This window comes from Alexandromys fortis, unplaced genomic scaffold, assembly GCF_014885135.2.
Source record: "Alexandromys fortis isolate MF-2015 unplaced genomic scaffold, M_Fortis_MF-2015_v1.1 scaffold_71, whole genome shotgun sequence".
NCBI lineage: Eukaryota > Metazoa > Chordata > Mammalia > Rodentia > Cricetidae > Alexandromys > Alexandromys fortis.
Genome location: NW_026067954.1, coordinates 4,743,132 through 4,755,739, shown reverse-complemented (window position 1 = coordinate 4,755,739; position 12,608 = coordinate 4,743,132). Strand labels below are relative to the sequence as shown.

The window sequence follows — 12,608 nt, the reverse complement described above, 5'->3', positions numbered from 1 at the left end:
TTCAAGACAGGGTTCCTCTGTATAACAGCCCTAGCTGTTCTGGTACTTGCTTTGTAGATGAGGCTGGCCTCAAACTCACAGAGATCCTCCTGCCTCTGCCTCCCAAGTGCTGGGATTGAATGTGTGCGCCACCACCCTCAACTGTTCCCTGGTCTCTATGTGTGTGTTCAGGTACTCGAGACTGGAGATGTCCAGCCACAAAGTGAGCTGTGCCTGCTGGGTAGCAGGCATTTTAACCGATAGCTGAGAAGCCCAGGGTTCTGGAGATTGGGAAGTCCCTTCTCTGCATGGGTGGAGCACGGCCCTGGGTTGGTGATAGTCTGGAGCCAGCTCCCCCTGTTCACCATGCAGGATGCAATGGGAGCTAAGCCTGGAAACACAGTATGAGACATAACGGCAGCACCAGTGCCCCCCCCACCTTACACACACTGCGCCTCTCATCCCTGCCCTGGCTCAGAGCCCACGGAAGAGCAGAGACAGAGAGTGGGGAAGGTCGAATTGGATGAGAAGAGTGACCAACGTGGAAAAAACATTCCTAGCGACAAACTATGGGGGTTGCTACTCGAGCCATCTCTAGAACTGGCTTGTGATTTGCCCAGAGGTATGCTACTTGCAAAAATTCTCCCGAAACTGACTCTACCCTTTCAGCAGGGTGACCATAAGCCCATCCAGGCGGGCACTTAGTACAAATAAGAATCCCTTCCTCAAGACACTCTGGCGCCATCTGTTGGACAATTGTATTGAGCACACAGACCGAAATCCTTACAAAGTTGTGTGGTGTTGAATGAGTACATCTTACTTAGCTCACAACCCTACCACGAGGGCAACAGCCTCCCTTCGCTGAAGATCAGTGCAAGTTCCCAAGACACAAGGAGCCATTCAGAGCCGGCCTGGAGATAACGCATAGCGCCCTCCAAAACCAAGCAAATGCGGCCCAAACTGTGCTGTGGAGCTCGAGTCTGCTTAAAGGACAAGTCGCGGCCTCTTGTCCTGCTCAGTGGACACAAAACACATGTTTGGCTTTGCAGTTTCCTCTCTGGAGGCAGAAGTACAAGGGCTACCACCCTTCCAACAGGAAATCTGTCCCTGAAGGCCAGCGGAAGCGCCTGCGTGGGCTTCCCGAAAAGGCAGAAGCTGGCAGGCCCTAGCTGCCTAAGCCTGGTGTGCCAGCCGCCCCCACAGCCTCCCCTGCGCTGTCTGGAACAGTCAGCGCACAGCAGCGACATAACACGTCTCCAGAGAGCACGGCGGTGGGGGAGGCTCAGCGATGAGGAGTTGGCACCCCAGATCTTGGTCCACATGTACGTGTGAGAAGCTGGGCATGTCCCTGCCACATGTTGAATACATGTATGTCCCTGAGCCTTGTGGCTCTGGGAAGGGCTGTCTCACACCAACACCGCTTGAGCCAAGGCTGGAGCTGGGCACGTGAGCAGCTTTTTTTTTTTTTTTCTTTTTTGAGAAATAGCCACAGGTAAACCTTGTCTTCTCTTCCGTCCCCGGACCACGTGTACGCGGACCGCAGCCTCAGTCTTTGGGACTGTGACAGGACTGGGGAAGCTGGTGGTGCCGCTTCGCCCCACAGCCTGTAACTCACACAAGCTGAGGTGCTAGAAGGGAGAGATCACAGGAGGTGCGGGGGAGGAGATGAAAACGCAGGGGGAGAGATGAGGGGAGTGCGTGGAGGGCTCCCTGGGAGGTAAGAATGTTCTCTCCCAGCCAGACAAGGCTGGCACTACTCCTTCCTGCTCAGGGAGACCAGGTGGGCCACTGACCACTGGCCTGAAATTCAGCCCAGGGGCCCTTCTTCCTGGCCGTGAACCTGACTCTGCCTGGATTGTGCCAGTGTCTCCCATCTCCAGGAGGTCGGGCCATCTCCCCTTTAGCCTCCAAACCCTGCACAGCCTCTGAGGGGCCTTGGGAACTCCTAGGTTCAGAGACGCCAGGGCTCTTCCTTTGCTTTGTTCCACAGTGTGTTTTTTTTTATTCTATCCCTCTCTCTCTTCCAGTCTGGCAAACAGGACTAGTGTTTTTGTGTTTCTCTTTAAATGGTCTCTAGGTCACTGCTATTGCAGACATGCCCAAACAAGGCCCCTTCATACTGAGGACCTTAGAAAGGCCAGTCACAATGTTACCTCAGCCCTCACAACAATGAACCCTGCTGCAGCTTGTATGTGCCCCCCAGGGACTCTGGGATTTTAACAGTTGGGCCTCAGCTGTTCTGAGGGGTGGTGAATCCTTTTGGACAGAGGCCTACCTAGCAGACCCTGGCTGGAATACGTAAGGCTGTAGCAGCAGGGCTGGACCGTTGTAACTTGGCTTCGGTTCTGACCTGAGCCACCTCTGTTCCCTGGGCAGTGCCATATGACAAGCAGACGTTTCAGACTCCCAAAGCCATGGGGCTGCCCACAGCCACGCCTTCCCCGCCATGAGGGACTGTGTCCTCTCAATCCATGAGCCCAAATCAATCCTTCCTTCCTTGAGTGGCTTTTGCCAAGTGTTCTGTCACAGACTGAGAATGTAACTCTGCAGGCCAGACAGCGACTGTGCCACCCTCTGATGGGGAGAAAGGCAGTTAAGAAACTGGACCTGGTTCATACTTGAGAAATGGTAAAACCTAAACTGGATCTCAAGAGATCTGAACCAGAAGGCTCCCATATATACCAGCTCACATGCCAAACTCTTTCAGAAGTGCCGACTCTGGAGCCCAAAGGGCACTCACTCCTGAACTACTGTCTGTGGTGCCCACTGGCACTTACAGCCTCAAACACATGCTCTGGGTTTAATCTCACTGCAGCCTGGTTGACAATGCATTGATATGTCACTTGGGAGCGGGAGAGGTGACTTAATGCAGTGTTTGCCTTGCGTGCGGAAGGACCTGAGTTTAATCCCTAGAACACAGTAAAAGAGCTAGGCATGGTGGTATGCGCTTGTAATTTAGGGCTCAGGGGACAAAAATGGGTGGATCTCTGGGGTCCATCAGTCAGCTGGCCTAGCCTGGCTGTCAAGCACCAGGGCAGTAAGAGCCCCCTTGGTGTACACATGAACATGCATCCACATACACATGTACGAGCACAGACATTAACACACACACAAATTAATAAATGGATAAAACACTTGGTCTGTAGTAGATGTGTGTGACCATCATCTGCCTCGTCATTACCTCTATAAATACACAGTGTATTTTCCCTGTGATAAGCTGGCGTGGCAGACACAGCATAGAAGCTCTGGCTCCTCACTGCTGTCCCCAGCTCGGTCAGCTCACCAGCTCTGCAGAGCTTTCTCGATTTGTCCCTTGGTGGCCGCTTGTCCTTGTCCCCACATCTGCTGCTCTGAGCAAACTTTCACTCCTCTCTCAGGAAGCACCGCCCTGCCCATCCCAGGCTTCTCTACACGGCTACTGTTTATCTTCCCAGACACTGCTCACCTCTGCCAGAGGAACTAAACTTTGCTCAGCCTCTCTGGGAGTCAAGTGATTGGCATATCGTACATTCGGAAGTCTGAACACATGCAAACTGTGGGGCTGACTGTGGGATCCCTGCACATAACGGTTTACAGGAAAGAAATGGTTCTTTTCTGTGTGCCTACAAGCACAGAATTCTAAATAATGCTAAAATATCCAAAACAGGAGACTGATGGGTGAACTGTGATGGGCTTTCCCCCATGGGCTGCTGCTATGCAGCTGTTTAAAATAAATGATTAGGAGATTAGGCAATGCTGGGCTGTGATAAAAAAAAAAAATATCGCCTGTATCCTAAGAACCTGGAACTTTTGCTGGACCCTACAGTCAAGTTAATAGTCCACCATGAGTTCTCTGAAGACTCTAAGATGCTGTCCTGCTGTGCTCAGCCCCTTTGCTTCACTTGCCTTTCAGAGAACAAGGTAACGACCAACCTTACTGACCTTGATTCCCATGCAATCAGCCCTTTACAGACTAAGCAAAAGGGTGGTGGCTGTAATCTTAAGTTATGGACTCTTCTGTGTCCCAGACCCAAGGGTAATGTATTGTGTGAAAGTGTGTTATGGTAATCATTTACTGAAAACAGCCAATGTATGTTGAAAATCTGTATAAAACGAATATGGATCATCAGTGTTGATGGGTATCACGTGATAGCATTGGTTTGTTCATTACGTGGGTCAGTTGTCAGCAGTTGGAGTCAATGATACAATCCCTTGTAAGACAGACAGACAGACAGACATTAGACAGGTAGGTGGTAGTTTGTTAAGAATTATGCCTGTCATGAGTAAGTACCAAACAAAAATTGCATGCCACCATCTTCAAGTGATAGGATTATGAATTTTTCTGTTATTCTTTGCATATTTTTCAATACTTTGAGGCCATGTTTTTTCCTATCACTGGAACAAAAGAATAAAGTCGCCTACAGTCAGTACTGGAGGAAGCCTCAGTCTCTGGTTTGATAGAAGCCCTGAGAACCTTTGCCAGTTTCCCGCGCCTTTGTGTTGCCTTTGGCACTAAAGAGCTCCAGGAGGCTGGAGGGAAGACTGGGGAGTAGATGGTGGAATAAGGAGAGACTCAAAGGTCAAGAAATAGGCACCTTTCTGAGACTCCCACCGCTCACTCCAGTCCACACTGGAATCCAGGGGAGGGCTACCAAAATCCACTGGTGCTGGACTGGACACCCGCAGGGCTTAGGACCAACGCAGGGTCTGACCAAAAGTTTCTATTTTCTTGGGTACAAAACGTAGAACAGAAAATATTCTATTTCTATAAATGAAAACGTTACTTTCAAAGTACCCATTTAAGAATCAAAATAACGAAGTTGGGAGAAAATCTATGATTCCATGCCTTCTCCAGAGGTTCTGGCTGCTCAGATGAAGGAGCCTGTGACTGGCTGTGGTCCTGGCAAGAGCGGAAGCCTCCGTGATGCTGGGGCTGGAGAGTGTGGGCAAGACATAGCCAACAGAGCCCATTGTTTTCCCATGGGCTCTCATCCTATTGCAGACCTAGCAAGCCACCCCCGCAGATTCAGCCTGAGCTTCAGCTTCTCCGTGTGTCTCTCCTGATTGCTCTTGAATCATGCTCCATTAGCCTAAACCATCCCCACTTGGGCATATTCGTTCTCTTCTCCACCCTGTGGTTATCGACTCTGCCTTCTGAAGCCTCTGAGCTGGTGGAGAAAGTTGCACACATCCACCGTGAGCACAGGATTTGATGCCTGGAACTAGCAGAACAGTTCATTCATGGAGCCGCTGAATGAATACGCTTCAGAGCCACGTGAGCCAGATGAGCCCAGGGCTCCCGCTCTGCCCCACAGTCGGGCTGTGCGACCAACAGCGGGCTGCTTGGCTCCCCTGGGTTTCCATTTTCTCTTCTGTAAAGTGGAGGAGGAGGAGATAAAATCCCTTTTAGTCCTAAAATTCTCTCTTATGCCTCACCAGATCCTCATTGTGAGCGGTTCTCTCTTCCCACTCTTTCCGGAGATGATCTTCTGCTGCGCTAGGTGGGAGCAGATGGGGTAGGCGGGAAGCTGGGGTGAAGTCAGAGGAGGTGAATGCTTCGAGCCTGGCCCCAGCTCTCGAGCCCAGGCCCTTTCCCTGAACGGAGGGACTGGAGCCCCCTCCACAGGGCTATGAGGAGTGATGATCCACCCTCAAGCTCATCCACAGCCACAGAGCCCTGGCAGAGACTGAATCTAGTTGATGGGGAAATGTCAGGGAGCAGAAGGAAAGCAGGGAAGGGAGGCTTTTCCTGCGGGCTCCAGATGTTGTGGAGGCCGAGAACCCATCCACAGTTGTCGCTTTAGTCCGCCTGGGTCCTTGAGGGGACAGTGACACTGACAGTCCTCTCTCTCTCTCTCTCTCTCTCTCTCTCTCTCTCTCTTCCTTCCTTTCTTCCTTTATTATTTATTTCCTTTTTGGGGGGTTGTTGGTTTGGTTTGGTTTTGGTTTTCTGAAACAGGGTTTCCCAGGAGTTATGGAGTCAGTCCTGGAACTCACTCTGTAGACCAGGCTGGCCTTGAACTCACAGAGATCCACCTGCCTCTGCCTCCCGAGTGCTGGGGTTAAAGGCGTGTGCCACCACTGCCCGGCTGATAGTCCTTTTAAATTCTGAGAAGCCAGAAGCTGCAGTCTGTATCTCAATCACAAGAAGAACCAGGACAGGTTGGGAAGTAGCAATGGTTGACCTACGCAGGACTTGCTCGTGCTGCCAGACTGCACAGACCCCTAGGGCAGAGTCTATTAGGCCCAATGCCAGGGCACCCAGAGATCTCATTGTCTTGCCAAACCTTATCCATCTCAGATGCTTCTACATTGCATCCTTCCGCATTGCCCTACACCCCACCTCCACCTCAGGAATGTGTCCTGAGTATCCTCGGGTCAGTGAGGGCCTGTCAGCCTTGCGATCATAGCCTGCATAATTCTGCATCTGGCTTAGCAATGGCATGTCGGCCCTATGCCCAGAAATGCCACAACAAAAGTGACAGTGTTACAGTAGAAGAAATCAGGGAGGTAGAAACCAGGGCCAGGCAAGAAAGACAGGAGGAGAGAAAACCAGCACGACATGGGGCCCCAAGGGACATCCAGAATGGCTTCCTGTAAGACAAGGAAGTGGAAATATAGGCAGCACAAGTGACTTGCCCAAAGTCACACAGTGGCTGAAATGTGATCTCACACCCAAGAGCTCTGCTTCCTAGGAGAGAGCTCTTGGCACCTGCCTGCTGCTGCCCTCATAGGTGGAACGTCATACATATCCCTTCCCCCATATACACAAACCTATTGCCAACCGATGCTCATACCAGCCCTTAGGAATCAATCGATGTGGCAGATGGCGGGGCGGGGGAAGGAAGACACCCCAGTGTTACTCTGGGAGTGGCACATGCTGAGAGAGAGAGAGAGAGAGAGAGAGAGAGAGAGAGAGAGAGAGAGAGAGAGAGAGGTTTGCTCATTAGAGCCAGAGGCAAACAGCCATCCCTGCAGTGTGGTGTTTCTTAGCTATTTATCCATCTCAAAACACCTGGGAGCTGCATCCCACGCTGTCAGCCAGACATATTTGCTTTGGCAGCTACTAAGGAGGATGCTGTCTCAGAGAGCAGGAGACTGAACTTGGCTTCAGGCCCAGGGCTTCCATAGGTGTGGAGACAGCACCATGGCTGCTCTGTCCCTCTGATTACAGGTTGTAAGAAGGGGAGTCATTCCAGACAAGACACTAGAAACCTTCCAGGAAGAGTTGGGCACGCATGATAACGGAAGGGATGCCAAGAGACAGATGGAAGGACAGAAACTTCCCAGTGCTTCCAAAGCCGTTGCATAGCTGAGCCTGTGTTCCTAGGGATGACAAATGCAAATGTGCCGGAGGGGTGGCTGCCAGCCTTCCATAAATTCCAGAAGATGCCAGGTCCCCTGGTACCCTCTCTAAGTGGAAGACAATCAGGGAGATGGCTGCCAAGTCCCTGTGCACGCTCCACGTGTGCCTGCATTGCCTAATTGCGTGTGCCGCCTGCTGGACCATTCCATTGCAACGCTGGGGAAGCCGGCCAATGAAGGGACCCCACTGCTGCTGGTTCCTGTGGGGATGTGCTAGGAGGACCCAGAGTGCTTCTCCAGTGGCCTGAAGTCCTGGGCAGGAGTTGGAAACTTGGGGTACAGAAGATGCTCATTTTTCAAGGTGAACAGAGGCCGCGGACTGCCTCAACATGATGTAATTCATTGTTTAAAACAGTTAATGACCATCCAGAATGCATTAAACAAAGTGGGCCATCGAGAGAGACTGGCTAGACAAAACAATGTTGAGAAAGAAGAGTAAAAGTGCAGGCCTCACAATGTCTGATTTCAAAGCTTACCATAAAGCAGCAGGAGTGTACTGACTTGAGAATAAATATATTGACCAATAGGAAAAGAGCAGAAATAATCTGTGAGGATACAGTCAGTTATCAAGAGTGAAAGGCAACTAGACAGATGGAAGAAAAATATTTATAAACCTGATATCTGATAAAAGGTTAATATTGAAAAATAAATAACTACAACTCAAAAAGAACAAAGTACAAGCAGTTTGATATCTAAAACAAGCGCAAAGGATTTAATTGGATGATTCTCCAATAAAAATGTACAAATGAGTAGTTCGATCGGTAGCGGGAGCGGAGAGCGGACCCCAGAGAGCCCTGAGAGCCCCACCGCCGCCGCCGGCCTAGTCACCATCACACCCCGGGAGGAGCCGCAGCCGTCGCCGCCGGCCCCAGTCACCACCACCGCAACCATGAGCAGCGAGGCCGAGACCCAGCAGCCGCCCGCCGCCCCCGCCGCCGCCCTCAGCGCCGCCGACACCAAGCCCGGCTCCACGGGCAGCGGCGCGGGGAGTGGCGGCCCGGGCGGCCTCACATCGGCGGCGCCCGCCGGCGGGGACAAGAAGGTCATCGCAACGAAGGTTTTGGGAACAGTAAAATGGTTCAATGTAAGGAACGGATACGGTTTCATCAACAGGAATGACACCAAGGAAGACGTATTTGTACACCAGACTGCCATAAAGAAGAATAACCCCAGGAAGTACCTTCGCAGTGTAGGAGATGGAGAGACTGTGGAGTTTGATGTTGTTGAAGGAGAAAAGGGTGCGGAGGCAGCAAATGTTACAGGCCCTGGTGGAGTTCCAGTTCAAGGCAGTAAATACGCAGCAGACCGTAACCATTATAGACGCTACCCACGTCGTAGGGGTCCTCCACGTAATTACCAGCAGAATTACCAGAATAGTGAGAGTGGGGAAAAGAACGAGGGATCGGAAAGCGCTCCTGAAGGCCAAGCCCAACAACGCCGGCCCTATCGCAGGCGAAGGTTCCCACCTTACTATTTGCGGAGACCCTTTGGGCGTCGACCACAGTATTCCAACCCTCCTGTGCAAGGAGAAGTGATGGAGGGTGCTGACAACCAGGGTGCAGGAGAGCAAGGTAGACCAGTGAGACAGAATATGTATCGGGGTTACAGACCACGATTTCGCAGGGGCCCTCCTCGCCAAAGACAGCCTAGAGAGGATGGCAATGAAGAGGACAAAGAAAATCAAGGAGACGAGACCCAAGGTCAGCAGCCACCTCAACGTCGGTATCGCCGCAACTTCAATTACCGACGCAGACGCCCAGAGAACCCTAAACCACAAGATGGCAAAGAGACAAAAGCAGCCGATCCACCAGCTGAGAATTCGTCCGCTCCCGAGGCTGAGCAGGGCGGGGCTGAGTAAATGCCGGCTTACCATCTCTACCATCATCCGGTTTGGTCATCCAACAAGAAGAAACGAATATGAAATTCCAGCAATAAGAAATGAACAAAGATTGGAGCTGAAGACCTTAAGTGCTTGCTTTTTGCCCGTTGACCAGATACGCTAGAACTATCTGCATTATCTATGCAGCATGGGGTTTTTATTATTTTTACCTAAAGATGTCTCTTTTTGGTAATGACAAATGTGTTTTTTAAAAAAAAAAAGGTCTGGTTTTTCTCAATACACCTTTAATGGTTTTTAAATTGTTTCATATCTGGTCAAGTTAAGATTTTTAAGAACTTCATTTTTAATTTGTAATAAAAAGTTTACAACTTGATTTTTTCAAAAAAAAAAGTCAACAAACTGCAAGCACCTGTTAATAAAGGTCTTAAATAAAAAAAAAATGTACAAATGACCAAGAAGCACATATGAAGAAATCACCAATATTATGAATCATTATGGAAATGCAAATCAGAACCTCACAGAGATATGAATTCGCATCTGCTGGACGGTGTTATCAAAATGACAAGCACTGGTAATGATGAAGAGAAATTGGAACTCCCAGCAATGTAGGAGAGGATGCAGGAATGTTGCAACCACCATCCAAAACAGCGTGGAGATTCTTCAAAGTTCAATACAGAATCGCATGACCTAACCTAACTCTAACCTATCCCTGCGTGTGCATCCAGCAGAGCTGAAAGCAGCAATGCTCTCAGAACAATAGCTACCGAAAGGTACCAATGACCCAAATCTCCATAGATAGATAGATAGATAGATAGATAGATAGATAGATATCTCATATAGATGGGCTAGAGATAAAATGAGCAAAGATGCAGTATATACTCAATTAAATATTATTTGTCTTCTGACCCGTGCTACTGGGTGGATGATGTTTGAAGACGCTGTGCTAAGTGAAATGGGCCGGGTATAAAAGGACACTTACTGCATAATTCCAATTACATGAGGTTTTTAGAAAAACAGAAAATAGACCTGAGGTGACGGGGGCCTGGGAGGAGAGCAGATGTGTGCTAGGGTTTGGGAAGAGAGAAAGTTCTGGAGGTAGATGATGGGCTGCTTATAAAACACCTTGAGTATGCTTGCTGTCACTGAACTATTATAACCTTAAAATGTTTGAAATGATCATTTCTAATGCACATTGCCCTACAGTATGGTGTAGGAAAACAAGATGATGGAGCCAAAGAAGGGACCGACCTGACCTGGAGAAACCCCCTCCACTTCTCTCACACTGAGTTCTGGCCAGGATTGGTCTGCACTGAAGTGCTGTGTGGGACAGATACTGTCTGTTAAGCACCGCCTGGAGCAAGACAAGCAGAAGTCCTAGGGAGAGTTGTGTGGTCCAGTTTCAAAAATAGCTGTGTGCTCATCAGCGCTGCTTTGCAGTGTGGGGGTCACCCTGGGAGGCTGTGAACTACCTGCCACTCAAGACGGGCTGGTGTAAAGGGGGGAGAGGGCCACCGGGGACAGCAGGAGGTTAGAACGACTGACTCCCATGATGCCATAGGGCTCTCACTAAGCCAGGCTGGTTTGCCCTTGATCTTGCTCTGCCCAAGATACAGTCAGGAGGCAGTTCAGCTGAGGATAAGCCGACCCCCCCCCACTCTAGTCTCAGTTCTTTCGGCGATATTCATTTGGTCTCGGATGAACGTCAGTGTAATGAACACCTGCTAGGACCTCCTTCGCCTCATTCTCGTTCACAAAGAGACAAGACCAGTTAAGCAAGGACTTAAGAAGAGAGGAGATCGTGGTGGACACCCTCTGCCTTCCCTCTTGCTCTGCTTTCCAAAGGGAGTCAGTGGTATTTCCCCAGATGTAGTCTGCGCACCGGGTAGTCTGGGAGATCCCAGGATTAGTATACTAGGATTGTCTAAGGAGGCACAACCTCACTACTGCGTGCTGGTGTGGAGCTGAGATTTCCAGCTCTAGAGAGCAGCGTGTATGGAAGAGCTGCACCCTGTGTCTCAGAAAAGGTGAAGAAGGAAAGAGTGGTGGCTAGCATACATGGTGAATGAAGAAGGTGGACCCCTGAAGGTGAAATGTGACTGGCTAGGGTTGGGGAACCCCGGGCAGATTGGGGAATGATCTGCCTAATTAAGGGAGCACGGGACAGATTTTTTTTTGGTTGATTGTGTGTCTGACTTCCTTAAGAAGCCATTTCTCAACCTGCCAAGAGCAACTAAGAAATCAAACTCAGTGGCAAGGTCTTCCATCTTAAGGTCCTCTATCCGTGAAGTTGTGAGGTTGACCAACATCTAGCTGCTTCCTTCATGACCTCCTGCCTTGGCCTTTTCTAATGTCTTCGTTCTACTCACTGGGCTCCAGCAAAGGAGAAGGCAGTGCTAACTAACAAGGCTGTCTAAGCGTTAGAAACCTGTTGGGCTCTCGCCCAGGATGTGCATGTCAAGGGGAGCTCCGGACACAAAGGCCTTCTGAAGTCCTGTTGTGGGTTCACTGCTGCCGTCTTCTGCTACCCACAGCGAAAGCTCTCCTGTGCCTGATACTGATACTTAGATCCTGATTAGCTGGATGTCTCAGGACTGGATCCTCAGGACATCCTAGAATGCCTGCCTTACTGGAAGAGAAGAAGGTTCAGTTGGGTATCAGTCAGAACTTGTCGCAGGCCCCCCTTGGGGATGGGGAGAAGATTAAGAAGTCTGTGAAACAACTGTCTCTCCTCTGACAGCGCTGGGGTTGATAACAACAAATTGAAATTGTTTCCTTTCCTCTGTCCTCCTATTACTGCCTCCTCTCCAGGTTTTAAATATCCCTCCTACTAAACAGCAGAAGTGAAGAACTAATTATCTTCCCTATTTTTATCATCAAAGACCTCAAATAGCAGTTAAGTATCAAGTTGGTAGGATTCCAGGTAAAAAACAAAAAGCCTTCACCTTTTGTTAGCTGGTAGAACTGAGTCAGTATTTGAAGATCCTTTTTCATTTCTTTACCTGGAATCTAGCCTGTAAGTACCAAAGCCCAATGTCCTACAGCCAGTGATGAGGCTGGACCCAAGCAAGGACTCAGACATCTGGTCAGTGGTGCATGGCTCTCATGGAAAGCCAGAGGACCATTGAGCTGCATCTATTCTTTCTTAGTGGGGGACTTTCCAGGAGCTTTTTACCCAATGGCGCTGCCCTAGACTTTTGTGTGGCCAAAGCAGGAGGTAAGATGAGGAAATGGAAGTGGGGAAAAATGCCAAGAACAGGAGAAAAGAAAAGGAAGAGATGGTAATTTGATGGGATAATAGATAGATTAGTATGAGCTTACTCACACTAATAATAGTAATAGGGAGAATACTTGTGAGCTATTATTTATAGATAATTTACATTGGTATAGATTCTCATATGTTTATACAAATTCAATTGCTATATTGAATATGCTCCTATTTCTGTTT

General features: G+C 49.5%; 2 protein-coding genes across 4 annotated transcripts in view; one reads left to right on the top strand and one right to left on the bottom strand.

Moving 5' to 3' along the window:
• Loxhd1 (lipoxygenase homology PLAT domains 1) overlaps positions 1–12,608 on the bottom strand; it is a 137,616-nt gene that overhangs the window by 109,450 nt on the left and 15,558 nt on the right. The window lies entirely within an intron of this gene.
• LOC126507362 (Y-box-binding protein 1) lies at positions 8,076–9,434 on the top strand. The gene has a single exon (XM_050151706.1). The coding sequence runs from the start codon at positions 8,213–8,215 to the stop codon at positions 9,179–9,181; it is 969 nt and encodes a 322-aa protein (XP_050007663.1). The 5' UTR covers positions 8,076–8,212; the 3' UTR covers positions 9,182–9,434.